The following is an 18,944-nucleotide window of genomic DNA, read 5'->3' on the forward strand; positions in this document are numbered from 1 at the left end:
AACAATTGAAGACCAAGTCTTTAAAATGTTTTCTTGGATTTTCAAATTCTATTTGAGTTTTGTCTCTCTAAGAATTAAAAATGTCGAGCACAGCGAGACCAGCTTCCTAGTAAATAAATACAATTTTAAAAATAGAGGCAGCTCACTGGTAAGTGCTGGTAAGTTGTAGATTTTCCAGAACGAACATTTTAAAAGAAATTCAAAAGACTTTGAAATAAGATTTAAATTTGATTCTACAGATTTTCTAAATTTGCCAGAATAATTTTTGGGAATTTTAATCATAATAAGTTTGAAGAAATATTTCACACATATTTTTCGTCGAAAAAACAGAAGCTGAGATGAAGAATTAAATTAAAATGTATTTATTATTCTTTACAATAAAAAAAAAAATACTTGAACATTGATTGAAATTGCCAGGAAAGAAGAGGAAGGAATTTAAAAGGTAAAAAGGTATATGTGTTTAAAAATCCTAGAATAATTTTTAAGGTTGTATTTTTTCTCTAAAATTGTCTTTCTGAAAGTTATAAGAAGCAAAGTAAAAAAAATAAATGAATTTATTTTAACAATTGAAGACCAAGTCTTTAAAATATTTTCTTGGATTTTCAAATTCTATTTGAGTTTTGTCTCTCTTAGAATTAAAAATTTCGAGCGCAGCGAGACCAGCTTCCAAGTAAATAAATACAATTTTAAAAATAGAGGCAGCTCACTGGTAAGTGCTGGTAAGTTCTAGATTTTCCAGAACGAAAATTTTAAAAGAAATTCAAGAGACTTTGCAATAATATTTAAATTTGATTCTACAGATTTTCTAAATTTGCCAGAATAATTTTTTGGAATTTTAATCATAATAAGTTTGAACAAGTATTTGACAAATATTTTTCGTCGAAAAAACAGAAGCTAAAATGAAGAATTAAATTAAAATGTATTTATTATTCTTTACAATAAAAAAAAAAAATACTTGAACATTGATTGAAATTGCCAGGAAAGAAGAGGAAGGAATTTAAAAGGTAAAAAGGGATATGTGTTCAAAAATCCTAGAATAATTTTTAAGGTTGTATTTTTTCTGTAAAATTGTCTTTCTGAAAGTTATAAGAAGCAAAGTAAAAAAATAAATGAATTTATTTAAAAAAGTGAAGACCAAGTCTTTAAAATGTTTTCTTGGATTTTCAAATTTGAGTTTTGTCTCTCTTAGAATTAAAAATGTCGAGCACAGCGAGACCAGCTTGCTAGTAAATACATAAAATTTTAAAAATAGCGGCAGCTCACTGGTAAGTGCTGCTTTTTGAGCTATTTTTAGAACAGGCCAGCGGGCTACTCATCTGGTCCTTACGGGCTACCTGGTGCCCTCGGGCACCGCATTGGTGACCCCTGGCCTAGAGTGTAAAACTGGCACAATGGCTTTTAAAACAATATTTTAATGACAAAGCACATAAGTAAATAAGAGCGCATGTAAAATAAAGAGTATATTTAAAAAAAAAAAATCAGTCTTAGACAGGTTATTTAGCTCTCAAAACGTTTCTGCATTTCTGCATCTGTCAAATCTAGATTAGAAGGGGTTGGATTCTCCGCACATAAATCCAGTTATATTAAATATCCTTATTCGAATGGTTATCATTTATGTAGGCATAAATGTAATTAAATTCATAAGGACATCCATAAGTGTTTACATTTTGCGTTTTATTTATTATTTTACTCATATTTTTGTCTGGTTTTGTATTTGTTTTGTATCATTCCATGAGGTGTATATTATTATTATTATTATTATTTTTGTTCGGTTTGTTCTTCATGAAGTTTTGCACTTGTGTTTTTCTTGTGTGTTTTTTGTTTGTTTTCATTAAATTTGGATGTATTTGTTGGTTTGTATGCTATCCATGAAGTAAGACTACGTATTATGTTGAAGGGGGCAGGAAAATGTAAGATTTTTCTTCATCCTGCTCCTTCTCAGGCATTGGTGTGTAAATGTAAAATTTTATAATTGAGGTATAATTTTCTATCGATCAAAGATGCACATCAATGAAGGAGATGAATGAAAAATTAAATTAAATTAAACATAATTATAATATACCGTATTTCCTTGAATTGCCGCAGGGCATATAGTATGTGCCTGCCTTGAATTACTGCCGGGTCAAACTCTCTTCGCAAAATAATTAGCGCATGCTTAGTATTACCGCCTGGTCAAACTCGTGACGTCCAGAGTGACACTTCCCCTGTCATCATTTTCAAAATGGAGGAGGCTGATTTCAATACCGGTAATTTGAAATCGCATAAAGGGAAGAAGATTAAGAGCTATTCAGTAGGATTTAAGGTCCAAGCTTACATCACACTGAAATTTTTACTGCATACCTTTGGTAAGCGCCGGAGTGAGAAGAGGTTTTAAAATAATTAGCGCATGCTTACTTTTACCGCGTGCCTTTGGTAAGCGCAGGAGTGAGAAGAGGTTTTAAATTAATTAGCGCCCCAGCGGCAATTCAAGGATATACGGTTTATGCAAATGTCGTCTGAATGACGGACGTCACTTCCGCTTAGCATTTCCGGTACGGTTGAGTTTACTTTCCACTCGCCTGGTGACTCGCCTGTCCGGGAACTACCAAACATTTGGAGTGAATTTGGCGGCGGCGAGAGTATCTAAATCTGTTTTGGCGGTTGAGCATAAGCTGTTTTGTGACTGGATCGAGATGGAAGGGGATAGTGACGGGATGTATGAGGATAGTATGGAAATGGATAGGACTAGAGGGGAGAGAGGAAAGAAGGGGAGAGGAGGGAGTGAAGGAAAGGCGAGTACTAAAAGAGTGCATGAAGACGATGAAGAGGTTGATAAGAGGAAAAGGGTTATGATGGATGAATATAAGATAATTTATACATTTAAATCAAACCAAGATATGAATGACATTAGTTTGATGACACTGGTTAAGGGATTAAAGAAGGACATTGGAGAGGTGGAGATAGCGAAGGTGCTCAGGGACGGACGGCTGTTGATTAAATGCAAAAATGGAGAGCAAAAGAACAAAGCAATGCGATTGCAAAAACTGTGCAACAAAATAATAAAGGAAAAAATCGAAGTGGGAGAACGAAAGGGGGCAAGAGGAGTCGTGACAGGAATCCCAAGAGGAGAAAATTTAGATGATCTGAAAAGAGAAATAAAAGGAGGAACTGTCACTACGATGAAAAGAATGATGGCATTTAGGAACGGTGAAAAGACTGAGAGTGAATCCGTGCTAGTGCAATTTGCAGAGGAGGTCCTACCAGAGAGAATCATGATTGGGTATCTAAGCTTCTATGTTAGAGCTTACGTGCCACCCCCAGTACGTTGTTTCAAGTGCCTACGCTATGGGCACATAGCTAGTGTTTGTCATGCTAAGATGAGATGTGGAAGGTGTGGAGGGGAGCATGAATATGGACAATGTGGAGAAAATGAACAGGTCAAGTGTTGTAATTGTGGCGGGAATCACACAGCAGCGTATGGGGGCTGCATCATAAGAAAACAGGCAACAGAAGTACAGCAAATCAGAGTTGAACGAAATATTACATACGCAGAGGCAGTTAAAATAAGAAATCAAGAAAGTGCAGAACAGGACAGAAGTGAAAATAGTTCAATAAATAAAAAACAAGAGGCAGCAAATACAGGAATTTCCATGGACAAACTAGTTGTATTCCTGGCCTACGTAATAAACTGTACAGAACAGGCTAGAAACAAGACTGAGAAAATCAAAATAATTGTCAAAGCAGCAGCAAAGTTTTTAAATTTAAAAGAACTATCCTGGGAACAGGTGCAAGGTGAGCTACAGAGAGTAGACGAGACCGAGTCATGTTACCACAATCCAACGCCATGTTAATTGTTCAGTGGAATGCCAGAAGTTTGATAGCAAATGGACAGGAATTAAAGGGATATATTAATAATATGAAAAATAAACCACATATAATATGTATTCAAGAAACATGGCTGAAGCCAAAATTAAACTTTATAATAAAAGGATATATAACGATACGTAAAGATAGGAATGATGGGCAAGGAGGAGGATGTGCCATATTTATTAAGGAAGATATGCATTATTCAATATTAAAAGTAAAACAAGAACTAGAGATAGTAGGAGTAGAAGTATGGAATAATAAAGAAAGATACAAAGTACTAAACTTCTATAATCCATGCAAGAAATTAGAAATTCACCAACTAGAAACAATAATGGAGCACTGGAGTGGCAATATTATTTGGTGTGGTGACTTTAATGCACATAGCACAATGTGGGGTGAAAGGGATGACTGGAATGGGGATACATTGGAAGCACTTTTGGAGGAAAAAGAACTAGTGTGTGTGAATGATGGGTCGGGAACAAGGTTAGATGTCGTCACGGGTAAAGAAACAGCAATAGATTTAACACTAGTGTCACAAGGGTTAGCAGGAAAGGTGGAGTGGGAAGTAAATAAATACAGCACAATGGGAAGTGATCACTATCCAATCTTCATTCACATAAACATAAATCATAGGACAGAAAGCACTAGGATAGAAGGAAGATGGAAGTATAATCATGGTGACTGGGAGAAATTTAGGGAAATTACCGACATAACTTTAAAGGAAGTAGATATAAATCAAGATATTGAACAATTAAATACAGATATTACAAAGTGCATAATAGAAGCAGCCGAACAGAGCATACCAAGGAATAGTATAGGGAGAAGAAGGAAGATAGTGCCGTGGTGGACACAAGAGTGTACAGATGCAATACAAGAACGGAATAGAGCATTTAGAATATTGAGAAGAACACATAATTTCCAAGACATGATCCAATATAAAAGGCATCAAGCTAGAGTAAGGTATGTTATTAAAAAAACAAGAAAACACCATTGGAGAACTTTTTGTGAAACACTAAATAGAACTACTCCTTTAAGCCAGGTGTGGGGAATGATCAAGAGAATGTCAGGGGTCAGAAAAGAACATAAAAATCATGTGATGAAAGATGGAATGCGGAGTGTGGTAGGAAATAAAGAAAAAGCAGAACTTTTAGCAAAAACCTTTGTTAAAGTGCACAGTAATGATAATTTGAGAAATGTAGAAAAACAAAAGAGAGAAGAAACAATTAGTGTAAATATTGAGGAAATGAAGGAAGACAACGATAATAGTTTTATCAACACTATGGATATGACATTTTCTTTGGATGAAATGGTTCGAATTTTAAAAAAAAGTTAAAAATATGACGCCAGGGAAAGACCTGGTGAGTTATCAAATGATCAAAAATTTAGGTAGCATCGGCAAAGAAGTGGTCTTGAAATTATATAATAGGATATATGAAGAAGGAAAATTACCAGATGAGTGGAAAACAGCTGTAATAATTCCAATATGCAAGCCAGGGAAAGATCCGGAAGAGGCAGGAAATTATAGGCCGATAGCATTGACCTCAAATTTGGGCAAAGTAATGGAAAAAATGATTAATGAAAGATTAATATATTATTTAGAGTCAAAAGAAATTATAAAAAACTACCAAAGTGGTTTTCGCAAAGCAAGAAGCACAAATGACCCAGCAGTGCAGCTGGAAGAGGAAATTAGAAAGGGACAAATAAATAAAGAAAGTATAATTGCGGTATTTTTTGACATAGAGAAAGCGTATGATATGTTGTGGAAACAGGGGTTGCTGATGAAACTAAATAGGATTGGGATTAGAGGAAGAATGTACAGATGGATAAAAGACTTTTTAACAAGTAGAACATTATTAGTAAAAATAGAGAATGAATATAGTAGAGAATACAAAGTGGAAAATGGGACCCCACAAGGGAGTATAATAAGTCCAGTACTATTTTCCATCATGATAAATGAAGTTTTTAGTGAAGTGGAAGGGTTAGTGGAGGTGGCATTGTTTGCTGATGATGGAGTGATGTGGAAGAGAGGTAGAAATACAAATTATATAGAAAAGAAGATTCAAAAAGCGGTAAATAATGTTCAAGACTGGGGGACGGCTTGGGGTATAAGATTCTCTGTTGGAAAGACAAAAGTCATAAATTTTACGAAGAGGAAAGTACAAAACAAGCTCCAAATAAAACTCTATGGAGAAAACATAGAAGAGGTACAAGTATTTAAATATTTAGGAATATGGTTTGATAAAAATATTAACTGGTCAACCCACATCAGCAAGATACTGGAGAAAAGTAAAAAGGTGTTAAATATAATGAGGGCTTTGAGGGGTAAAGATTGGGGGGCTGATAGGTTGACATTGAAAACAATATATATCACTTTAATTCGGTCTGTTATCGACTACGGGTGCATTATTCATCGATCTGCTTCAAAAACTCTACTTGAGAAAATAGACCGGATCCAGTCGCAGGCGTTAAGATTATGTTGTGGAGCTACTAAATCTACTCCAGTGGCAGCATTACAAGTAGAAATGAATGAAAAACCTTTGGACATGAGGAGAGATCAACTCCCAGCAGTTTATTGGGCAAACTTAAAAGGATCCAAGCAAGGACATCCAACCCGTCAAGTGCTAATAAATTGCCAAGAAAAAGGGAAGAAAAAAATGAATAGTTTTGGGTGGATAATAGGAGATATATGTAAAAAAACACAAATTGACAATATTAAAGTGAGCCCTACAGTACCAATTCCTGCAATACCACCGTGGATGTATGAAAACCCAAAGGTAGACATGCAGTTACTGAAGAATAGACATTTAAATAGTTACCAAATAGAAAAACGGATTGAGGAAATGTTTTTTGATAATATTATGATATACACAGTTGCATCAAAAACTATAAATAGTAAAGTAGGAGCTGCTGCAGTTATCCCACAGAGAAATATAGTGTTGAATAAAATAATTAGTGATAAACTATCTGTTTTTACGGGGGAATTGGTAGCAATTTATATGGCAGTTAACTGGATAGAGGAAAACAAAGCTAGGAAAGTAGTCGTGTGCTCGGACTCCAGCAGTGCATTGACGAGCATAAAAAACATAACATCAGAAACAAGACTAGATATAGTTTATGAAATAGTTCAGGCAATCTACAGAATAAATAAAGCGGGAGGTGTGGTAACATTTCTCTGGGTTCCTGCTCATGTAGGAGTTGAGGGAAATGAGTTAGCTGATAGATACGCAAAACAAGCAACCACTAAAACAGAAGTAAACATGGAGATTAAGCACAGTAAAGAAGAAGTGAAGAGCATAATTAAGATAGAACACAATAAAAAGTGGCAGGATAATTGGAATAAGGAAACAAAAGGTAGAGAGTTTTACAAAGTCCAGAGGAAAGTAGGTGTAATGAGAGGAGGGGGTAAAAATAGGAAAGAAGAAGACATTTTTACTAGAATGAGATTAGGCCATACATATCTAAATAGTTCACTAAAATTGATAGGCAAACATACTACAGGGCTGTGTGATTTTTGCCACCAGATAGAAAATGTTGACCATGTCTTAATACAATGTAGGAAATATAATAGAGAAAGAGAAATACTGGAAAATAAGTTAGCAAAAGAAAATATTAGGTTAGAAGTGGGAGATATATTAGGATTGCATTCAGAAAACATAGGATATAAAGCAATATACACATATTTAAAAAACACTGGGTTAAGTAAAAGAATATAGAGTAGGGATCCACCTCGGTCCACACTCCATTACAGTAGGTGGCGGTAATGCACACCAGAAGGTTGCTTGCCAACCGCCATAAAAACAAAAGAAAAAGAAAAAGAAGAAGAAGACTCGCCTGTCCTGGAATCCATGCTTCTTTTCAATAGCCGCGTTTTTACTTTCGGTTTTCAAATCACAAGGCGCTGTAGAAAAAATATGAGCACCGCTTTGTCCCAGAAGATGGTGTGGGTGGATCTTGAGGCAAGTAAGAACAGCAGAAAAAGCAATGAGGCATAATAATGTTTAACGACACGAGGCGTATGGCCTTGCGGTGAGGTGGCGACTTGTCCAGGGTGTACCCCGCTGTCCGCCCGATTGTAGCTGGGCTAGGCACCAGCGCCCCCCGCAACCCCAAAGAGAATAAGCGGTAGGACATGGATGGACACGAGGTGTAAACGTTAACATTGCACGACAAATATTGTTCTTCATCGTTAACGTGAACTTGACACGCAGGCATTGTACAGTACGTCTAAGCATGTTTACATCGGTTTATTTTAGCCTGCTTACACACTGGAAAATTATTTTAAACTAGAGGCCATTGTATTTTATCAATATGCGTACCACCGTGGAAAAACAAACGTTATACTGTTTAGAACAGTGGTTCTCAACCTTTTTTCAGTGACGTACCCCCTGCAAAAATTTTTTTTAATTCAAGTACCCCCTAATCAGAGCAAAGCAATTTTGGTTGAAGAAAAAGGGATAAAGAAGTAAAATACAGCACTATGTCATCAGTTTCTGATTTATTAAATTGTATAACAGTGCAAAATATTGCTCATTTGTAGTGGTCTTTCTTGAACTATTTGGAATAAAATATATAAAAATATCAAAAAACTTGTTGAAAAATAAATAAGTGATTCAATTATAGATAAAGATGTCTACACATAGAAGTAATCATCAACTTAAAGTGCCCTCTTTGGGGATTGTAATAGAGATCCATCTGGATTCATCAACTTAATTCTAAACATTTCTTCACAAAAAAAAGAAATCTTTAACATCAATATTTATGGAACATGTCCACAAAAAATCTAGCTGTCAACACTGAATATTGCATTTCTTTTCACAGTTTATTGGTTGAAGTATTATTCAATAAATATATTTATAAAGGATTTTTTGAATTGTTGCTATTTTTAGAATTTTTCTTTTTAAAAATCTCACGTACCCCTTGGCATACCTTCAAGTACCCCCACGGGTACGCGTACCCCCATTTGAGAACCACTGGTTTAGAAGAAGAATAAAATAGAATAGAATGGACTTTTTTGTCATTATATTTGCATATACCGAGATTAAAGACTCCCACTTAAGGTGCGGTAGTGGGAACAAATATGGGGTGAAATAAATAACACGAGGTAATAAAGGAAAAAAAACTAACAATTGAAATAAACAGACTACTATCCAATAAAGTAATAAGCAATCCTGTACAATATACAAAACACTATAGAAATACAAAATACTGTACAATACACAGAACAAGACAAGCGTACCGAAGTTTGTACAGGCGTACTGGAGATAAAAGCTGCAGGAGCTTTGAAAATATTAAAGTTAAAGTACCAATGATTGTCACACACACACTATGTGTGGTGAAATTTGTCCTCTGCTTTTGACCCATCCTCTTGATCACCCCCTGGGAAGTGAAGGGAGCAGTGGGCAGCAGCAATGCCATGCCCGGGAATCATTTATGGTGATTTAACCCCCAATTCCAACCCTTGATGCTGAGTGCCAAGCAGAGAGGCAATGGGTCCCATTTTTTTATAGTCTTTGGTAAGACTCGGCCGGGATTTGAACTCCCAACCTACTGATTTCAGGGCGGACACTAACCACTAGGTCACTAAGTAGGTAAAATATATCGGTAAACACACAAAAAAACACCTTAAAAATTAGTATTTTTTACGTGAAAATAATAATGGTGAATGGGTTATACTTTTATAGCGGTTTTCTACCTTTAAGGTACTCAAAGCTCTTTGACACTATTTCCGCATTCACCCATTCACACACACATTAACACACTGATGGCGGAAGCTGCCAGGCAAGGTGCTTACTAACCACGACCCATTGAGAGCTAGGGTGAAGTGACTTGCTCAAGGACACAACGGACGTGACTAGGTTGGTCGAAGCTGGGTATCAAACCAGGAACCCTCAGGTTGCTGGCACAGCCTCTCTCCCAACCGCGCCACGCAGTTCCAATATTAATGTATGAAAGGATGTATATAGCGTAATATATTCGGGATGGCTGTAAATTTTTTACGGCTGTTGTAGAAGAGACAGACATAAGCATAGATCTATGGGAGCTTTATTTTTCAACTCGCATGTTGGCCCTGCGATGAGGTGGCGACTAGTCTAGGGAGTACCGCTGAGATAGGCTCCAGCACCCCCCCTCCGCGACCCCGTAAGGCAGTGGTTCTTAACCTTTTTTCAGTGATGTGCCCCCTGTGAAAAATGTTTTAATTCAAGTACCCCCTAATCAGAGCAAAGCATTTTTGGTTGAAAAATTGAGATAAAGAAGTAAAATACAGCACTATGTCATCAGTTTCTGATTTATTAAATTGTATAACAGTGCAAAATATTGATCATTTGTAGTGGTCTTTCTTGAACTATTTGGGAAAAAAGATATAAAAATAACTAAAAACTTGTTAAAAATTTAAATAAAAAAATGTCACGTACCCATTGGCATACCTTCAAGTACCCCTAAGGGTACGCGTACCCCCATTTGAGAACCACTGCCGTAAGGGACAAGCGGTAGAAATTGATGGACGGATGGATGCAAGCAAATGCACCACAGCCTCAATTCCGGTCTTTCAACAATTGCAATCTCTTCGGAATCAAAATACATTTTAACTTATTATATGTAGCCTATTTGCGCAATAACAAGCAATGCACCAAAAATTTGGTTGTCTTAAATAAAAAACAAAACTGAATGTTGTGATGAGTGACGCACAGTAGCTTGCCCCAAAGCTCTACGAAATTAAATCACATTCAGGTCGTCTTGTGTTTAGACCGCAGTCACATTTCAAAAATGTCAGATTACAATTGGATCAAGGACTACCTCCTGATGTGCCCTGAATCTGATGTGAAAAGATCAGATTTGAAGCACTTTGGAGCGTTTAAATTTGCAAAATAAAAATCAGATTTGGTGTGCAGTGGCAACGAGGCCATTGTGATTGCGCTTAAGACGTTGAGTGTAATTACGGAAAAGTGTGAATTGACCTCATCTTTTTTGGTATCCTTTGTATGAACATTAGTGTAAAAAGTTACTATTTTGTCATCTCCAATTATATGCATGCAAATGACTCATGTGTTTATTTTACAGATGACAGGCTTGGACGTGGATAAGGACAAAATAATCGAAATGGCGTGCATTATTACAGATGGAAACTTAAACATTTTGGCTGAGGTAACCCCCAAAATATGCTGTGACAGCTGGTTCTCTTTCTTACTTTTAAAAAGACAGTTTTTTTTTTCATCATGGCAGGGGCCCAACTTGATCATAAAGCAGCCTGATGAACTACTGGAGGCCATGCCACAGTGGTGTCAGAAGCAGCACGGCATGGTAAGCTATGTGGGTTGCAAACACTTAAGTAAAATACTGCTAAAGTCGAACAGTTTGGCGTCCTGAAAAAAACCAAACATGCATTAAAACTTGTAACAAAAATTTGAATCTCAAACTATCACTGGGATGTCTGCAAAGCTCAAAATATTAGCTCAATTATCTGCAAAATTGTCAAGTTATGTTTTGTTTGTTTGTGCTCTCCCCTAACTTGAAAAGGGTGGTTGACTTTTTGACCAGGGGTTACACTGTGACTTCACTCATGGTTTTAATCCAATGATGACACAAATCTCTGTTTCTCCTTTTATTTTGGACTTGGTTGTCTCTTTTTTTCATTAAACAGTTGTAAGGTGAAAAACCTTTGGAGAAGGTGGAAAAATACACAAGCAATTAGGGACCAATATAAACAAATTACATCTCAAGAAACCATTTTTTAAAGTAAAAGTGTTTCTAAGAGTACATACAGTGACCCTTAACAGCTTGGATTTGGCATTTAAACATTTAACAACCACTTAGCAAATAAAAAATAATTTCAACATATGAAATCAAACATAAAAATAATATAAGTCATCTCACCATCAGCCACCCTGGTCTCTGTAAACAGTTGGGCACTACTGCTTTTGGCAAATTCTCCTCGAGCAGTGTTTGTTGGCCGAAAGTCTGAGCTGGACCTGGAGCTGGAGATGTAAAAGGAGTGGAATTGATTGCTTCAGGTGAGAGTAAGGGTGTAACGGTACACAAAAATGTTGGTTCGGTATGTACCTCTGTTCAGAGGTCACGGTTCGGTTCATTTTCTGTACAGTAAGAAAACAACAAAGTATACATTTTTGGGTTATTTATTTACCAAATTTGCAAAATCTTCCAGCAAAAGTATTTTTCTTAGTGGAATATTTGATGTGAAGTTATGGGAACCTTGGATAGGTCAATAATTCATAATAACATTGATTTTGATTCAATATTATGTTTTCAGCAATGACAGTTTGAAAGAAAAAAAACAGCTTTGTTTTATTTTCTTACATTTAGCCTTCAAGCTTTTTTATTTCACTTTTGTTTAGGTTTTTGTTTATTTTAATAGTATTTGTAGAATGTGCCGTGGGCCTTTAAAACATTAGCTGTGGGCCGCAAATGGGATTTGGGGCACACTTTTGACACCCCTGCTATAGGTAATAAGAAAATAAAATCTGATAAATCTATGGGTAAAAAGCAGCCTGGTGACGCATGCACGTTTATCATAACTCTCTCGCTGTCTCTGTCTTTGCCCCTCCCTCACGAATGCTGCTGCGTGCACAATTAGTTTTGTTTTTAACCCCTTCTTAACCCTGAACCTACATTGAAAATACAAGCAACCCTAACTTAAAATGGCGGACATTTGAGGCATTTAAGAAACTCCACCCGGACAGCCCCGCAAAAGAGGACATATCCGGTGAAAAGAGGAGGTATGGTCAGTATATCATAGTTCAGTCGCTGCTAGCATGCCGTATGTTGTGCCTCGGTGTGCATTGTTTGCACTACGTGCGGTACGCTACTTAATGTGTCCGTGAGAAAACTCGTTCGGTACACCTCCGAACCGAACCGACACGGAGAATGTCTGCAACTTGTGGATGACAGAGCAGACAGCAGATAATAAGTAAGCCTTTGGTGGGTTTTTTTTCTGTAATCAGAATTATTTATGACAATAATTAATCATAATTACTTAAAACAGAAGAGTAATTTGACAATAAATGCTAAGTATGTGCTTTTGCTGAAATCGAGTCTTTGCTTTTAAATCTTTGTGGTTTGAAACAAGTAAAACATCAGTACAGTATTTGTTTTCCAATTGTTGTTGAAATCATGTGCTTTTTGAGGTTAAGTTAAAAAGATGAATGAAAACATTGTTAACTATTTCATAGAATCACAAGTTTATTTTTTATTGAGGTAAGAAAAAAGCCTCAGAACATTGCAACTTTACAGGCAACTTTCTGAAAAAGCTGCCGTAAATTCAGGTGTTTAAGGCTGCAACAATCACAAAAAAGCCAGCAAAATCCTGAAGGGACTGATGAATAGATAGGTAGTACTTTATTGAATCCTTCAGGAGAGTTCCCTCAGGAAAATTAAATCATCATTTATATGCGTGCATAGGCACAAAGCTTTACGTCACAGCCTGGTACAGTCAAACCTCTGTTTTTGTATGTACCACTCTTTGTATAGGAGAAAGTTTTCGCGAATAATTTGTCCCAGTTTTCTTATACCGTCTCTGTTATCGGATGGCCAAACCTTGTGTGTGACAAACTTTTTACCATTTTGCGGAATCTGGTGATTCAGTCTCTGTGCTTTGTTTATATATTGAGTACAACTGTAAAATAATCCCCCATGCGGTCAACTAAAGTTGTGAGTGTTACTGTAACTAGGGTTGTACATTATACCGGTATTAGTATAGTACCGCGATACTAATTAATCATATTCGGTACTATACCACCTCTGAAAAGTACCGGTACCCCACCCCGCCGTCCCCCCGTTGTCGCCACGTCATGTCATTGCTGGTTTACGAACAGACAAGCATGTTCGGCAGCGCACAATCACGGAGTTCTTACAAACAGAGAATGTGTGTAGACAGAAAAGGGAGAACGGATGCGTTCTGGCTTAAAAACTAACGATAAAGGTGAAATTATAACATTGAAACGCCCACAGGAAGAGGTGCTTTAAGACATAGCTAGCTAGCGGCTAAAGTCCATCCGCAGTCTGCAGTGTTTTAGCTACTTCTAAATCACTAATCCTTGCCTTCAAGGCGACAAATAAAGTAAGTTTCTTACAAGTATCATCCCTGCAGGGCGAGTAATAGCTAAACATGCTTCACTACACCGTAGCTCACCGGCATCAAAATGTAAACAAACGCCATTGGTGGATCTACACCAAACATCCACTGTAATGATACCAAGTACAGGGGCATATCTTGTCGATATTACAATGATTACATCGATATTTTTTGGCATCACAACATCTTCTTTAGTTTAAAAAAAAAAATTATATTACCGGTATGTTTATGAACCCAGGATATACGTCCTTGGACCCATGATGACTTTGAATATGACCAATGTATGATGCTGTAACGACCTGGTATCGGATTGATACCCAAATTTGTGGTATCACCCAAAACTAATGTAAAGCATCAAAACAACAGAAGAATAAGTGATTATTACATTTTTTGTGTAAATAGAACACGTTAAAAGAGAAAGTAAGACGATATTAACAGTAATTGAACAAGTATAGATTGTATAGAAGTATAGATTTTTCTGATGTCTATATCAACAGTATTTATGATGAAATGTTCTTTTCTCAGTCAGGATTGACTCAGGCTGTACGAGACAGTAAAATCACATTGGAACGAGCAGAGAGTGAATTTCTATCATTTGTCAGGCATCACACGCCACCTGGACAGTGCCCCTTAGCTGGTGAGCTGCTTTCTGCTGCAGCAACAGAATTTTAACAAGTTTATTTATTTATTTATTTTATGCATCATTATTTCTTTCTGTGCAGGAAATTCTGTGCATGCCGACAAACGGTTCCTGGACAAATATATGCCCCAGTTCATGAGTCACCTCCACTACAGAATAATTGATGTCAGTACCATCAAGGAGCTTTGCAGGTGATTGCTATGTAAAATATTTGATCATGTTCATTGTGACAAGTGACATTATAAATGGAAAACATTTATTTGTTGTTGTTTTTAACTTTAAGGAGGTGGTTCCCAGTGGAATACAAGATGGTGCCTCACAAAAAGACAACCCACAGGTAAGAAATAACTCTTGCTTCAATAACTAAGTTATTTAGTGCTTGGAAATATGCATATTAAAAATCTTGGCACTTAAAAAAATTAAACCAGGATGCAGAGAGGGTAGGTAATGTGCAATATTTTTTTAAGGTGGAAAAAATAAGTTGCACTTGCTTGGACAAAGCAATGAAACCTGGGTGAATAAAAAATTTGGGCAGAAATAGAAAATTAGATCCAGAGACAAAAACGCTCTTGTATGTAGCAAAAACCAAACCTTACACACCCGCACTGTCAAGACGTGGACTTTGGTGTGGTTTGTTTTCCCGTGGTGCAAATCGACTGGACCGGACATGGCATGAAGGTACTGACATCTTTTAATTAATCACTCAAAAAGTACAAAACAAAAGTTGCGCACAAGGTGGAGGCAAAATCAACCTAGGACATGAAACATGAACTAAAAATCTCACTAAACTGTGGACATAAAAACAAAACACTTACTTTGGCGTGAAGAAGTCAAAAACAACAGAGCAAAGGCATGAGCACTATGGCTTGGACCGCGTAATCAATTGGGTTTCAAGGGTGTGTAGTAGGTGATGTCACCAGGCTGACTGTGCCTGGCAACTGCAGACTTAAATAGTGCTGTGGTGATTAACAGGTGCATGAATCCAAGTGAATCAGGTGCGTGACATGACAGGTGAAAACTAGTGAGTTGTTATGGTGTCTGAAACAAACACGAGTGCACAATGAGTCCAAAACCAAACAGAACGCGGCCACAAAACATGACACGCACAGTGTACAACGAACCAAAGTTCTCCAATGGACGGTGCCGGTTAAGACTCATAAGATACCTCCTTGGTTATAATCCATAATGAAAGTGTGTCTCCTGATTTTCAATCAACAATAGATGAGGGAATCAGTGCTTTGAGCAGAGATTCAAGAAAACAGTAAAACATGCCAAAACAGGTAGTAGAGAATGAAAAATAAGAACACAGGACTTAAAAAATTGCTAAAATACAGGAAAAAGGAGAGAAAAAAACCTTGCGCTTCAACACAATTAACCTTATTAGCCATCTGAAAAGCCAGCATTGCTACGATTACAGGATGAGTACTGAATTTCATACATTCATAGGTGCAACCCCAATTACTTCGGTACTACCCATTCACGTAAAATAAAAAAGGTACCATATTCCGCTACCTTTTTTGCACGTAACTTTTTGTTTGGTTGCTGTGACGTCACCGGATCAAGCACTTAGCGGACAAATAAGCACTCAAAGTGGACTTAAGATAATGTTACGATTTTCCATGCTATTGAAAGCAAGAAGGCACAATAAAGGAGCCCCCATTGACTCCATTTTTAGATGACTTGTGTTATTCATTTCAGAATGCAGCATGTTACATAAGAATTTTTAATGATCAACTGCACATTTTTTTTGTGCATATTTCCAGTATTACTGATATGCCTATTATTGGTAGAGTGCAGATCACTTCCCACTGTGACGTCATCAAATTCCGATCGTACGGAAATTGCCAAAGGCATTTAGAATGGAATTTTCAAAATGGCGGTCTGAAATTTTGGCATTTTGTGGATGTTTAGACGACATTTTCTCATGTTTTACAGATTGGAAATATAATTGGATATAGTTTAACGGATAGCCATTATACTTGTACGTTACCTGTTTAATAAACAATTTAAGAAATGAAACATAGATAAGTTGCTTGTTATCAATTTGAGTGGCAAGAAGTTATCTGTATTGATATTTGCTTGAAAAAGAAAAAATATTCCACATCCCTTGTCAAAATATGAAAATAGTGTTATTACAAAAGTGCAAAGACTTTTCACATTTGTCCCACTATTGGAAAATGAAAAAATGTAATTGGATGTTTTAGATGCCCTTATTATTCAGATGTCATTCGTTTTGTAATTGGACTTGGAGAAGGCATTCGAGCGTGCACCTCGGGATGTCCTGTGAGGAGTGCTCAGAGAGTATGGGGTATCGGACTGCCTGATTGTGACAGTCCATTCCCTGTATGATCAGTGTAGTGTCAGAGCTTACTTGCCAGCAGTGAGTCAGAGCTGTTTCCAGTGGGGGTTGGACTCCGCCTTGGCTTTTTTTTGTCACAGATTCTATATACAACTTTTATGGACAGTGACGGTGAGGGGATCCAGTTTGGTGGCTGCAGGTTTAGGTCTTTGCTTTTTGCGGATAATGTGGTCTTGATGGCTTCATCTGGCCAGGATCTTCCTCTCTCACTCGATCAGTTCAACGGATGAAAATGAGCACTTCCAAGTCCATAGTATTTGCCAGGAAAATGGTGGAGTGCCATTTCCGGTCGATATACGTTCCTATCCTCACCTATGGTGATGAGCTTTGGTTTATGACCAAGAGGACAAGTACAAGCGGATTAGTTTCCTTTGTCGGGTGCAGGGCTCTTCCTTAGAGATAGAGCGAGAAGTGCTGTCATTCGTGAGGAGCTCAGAGTAAAGCCGCTGCTCCTCCACCTTTAGGGGAGCCAGATGAGGTGGTTCAGGCGTCTAGTAATAATACACCCAAACGCCTATCTCGGGAGGTGTTAAAGCACATCCAACCGGTAGGAGGCCATGGGGAGGACACAGGACACGTTGGAAAGACTATGTCTCCCAGTTGGCCTGGGAATGCCTCGGGATTTGCTGGGTAGAGGGAAGTCTGGGCTTCTCTGCCCAGGTTGCTGCACCCGCGACCTGACTTCAGATAAGAGGAAGTAGATAGATGGCTAGATAGAGAGTTATGTAAATGGTAACATATTTAGTTTTCTTTTTCAGAGCCTTGGAGGACATCAGGGAAAGCATCAAAGAGCTTCAATACTACAGAGACAACATCTTTAAAGATTCTGGTGTGGTACACCACTAGATTGTTGACAATGAAAACAGGAAGAAGACATAAGTGATGTGGCTTACTCCACAATTGGAGGACAATTCTGCTTTTGCTAAAAAAAAAATAAAAACCTTTTTGTTACCAATTTTCTGTTTGGAGTTCCAAGTTTTTTGTTTGAGCTTGGAAGAATAGACATGATTTAAACACAAAAAAATAAAACCCTAATTGGAGTTTTAATCTCTTAAACAAATGTTGACCATGGAGTTTAAAAATATCCCGTAAAACTGCCAGAGCCAAAATATTTGTCCTTTTCCTTCTTAATCTTCGACACGCAATAACTCGTTTCAGAAAATGTTTACTTTAATTGCACAGAATCCTTAAAATTACTACAAATGTGCAAGTCGGCCTTCTAAAGCCATGTTTACTTCCGTAACACTACTATGTGACGTCATGTCTGCATACAGGTCAGGTTGTATTCACTCTAGAAATCAAATATTTTCAGTAATGTGAACGGCCACATAAAAAGATCAAATTTGACCAATAATTTGATGAATCTTTATCGATGCAATTGGAAAATTAATCAATCAAAGTTTACTTCTTTAGCCCTAATTCACAAATGTGTCAAAGGGATGCACAAGCCACAACGACATCTTCGGCTCAGATCCCATACCAAGGAAAGAAAAACCAAATGGAAGCAACATAAATTCTTGGGGTCCCCCTTTTTTGTAACCGTTTTGAAAACAAATGATGAATGTATTCATTATCCTGTGTTATCTCACATTCTATATTGTGTTTTGGAAAAATGTTGTCATAAATGTTACTTAATTCATTAGAAAAATAATACAAAAGAAAACAAATTTGTATAAATACGTAAATGTATTCAGTTATAAACATTCATTCACTTTCTTCTTTCCTTCATGGATCTAAACTTTACCGGTGCCGGTAGTTTTGTCCTATGCTTTTATTTAAAAAGTTGTAGGTGTATTAATTTCAGTATAAAAGTGTAAAACGTTTTTTGATTCGGTCATGAAATTATGATAGGTGCCAGGGCATACATTGTTTATTTAAAGTTTACATCAACTTCAGATCTATCCATCATTCTAAGTTTTATTTTTATATTTTTACTGGGGAATGGTTGATTGGCAACACTAAATTGGCCCTAGTTTGTGAATGTGAGTGTGAATGATGTCTATCTCTGTTGG

General features: G+C 36.9%; 1 protein-coding gene across 6 annotated transcripts; it reads left to right on the forward strand.

Moving 5' to 3' along the window:
- Positions 1–2,474: 2,474 nt before the first annotated feature.
- smfn (small fragment nuclease) lies at positions 2,475–17,887 on the forward strand. Of its 6 annotated transcripts, none has more exons than XM_061898121.1 (8): positions 2,475–2,570; positions 7,678–7,802; positions 10,906–10,989; positions 11,047–11,145; positions 14,459–14,570; positions 14,656–14,764; positions 14,857–14,910; positions 17,691–17,887. In XM_061898121.1, exons 2-8 carry the CDS (start codon positions 7,692–7,694, stop codon positions 17,776–17,778), a joined length of 657 nt encoding a protein of 218 aa, XP_061754105.1. In that variant the 5' UTR covers positions 2,475–2,570; positions 7,678–7,691; the 3' UTR covers positions 17,779–17,887. The 6 variants fall into 6 exon arrangements, with proteins under 6 accessions (XP_061754105.1, XP_061754106.1, XP_061754107.1 ...); XM_061898122.1 differs by having other exon boundaries at positions 11,068–11,145; XM_061898123.1 differs by lacking the exon at positions 2,475–2,570 and having other exon boundaries at positions 7,672–7,806.
- Positions 17,888–18,944: the final 1,057 nt, after the last annotated feature.

This window comes from Nerophis ophidion, linkage group LG04, assembly GCF_033978795.1.
Source record: "Nerophis ophidion isolate RoL-2023_Sa linkage group LG04, RoL_Noph_v1.0, whole genome shotgun sequence".
Taxonomy (NCBI): domain Eukaryota; kingdom Metazoa; phylum Chordata; class Actinopteri; order Syngnathiformes; family Syngnathidae; genus Nerophis; species Nerophis ophidion.

What these genes read in the sequence shown, in the direction of transcription:
- smfn (XM_061898121.1), top strand. Translation starts at nt 7,692, where the DNA reads ATGCTTCTTTTCAATAGCCGCGTTTTTACTTTCGGTTTTCAAATCACA. An exon ending in TGGTGTGGGTGGATCTTGAG is followed by an intron (nt 7,803 to 10,905) that starts GCAAGTAAGAAC and finishes TTTATTTTACAG; the next exon opens with ATGACAGGCTTGGACGTGGA. An exon ending in CACAAAAAGACAACCCACAG is followed by an intron (nt 14,911 to 17,690) that starts GTAAGAAATAAC and finishes TTTCTTTTTCAG; the next exon opens with AGCCTTGGAGGACATCAGGG.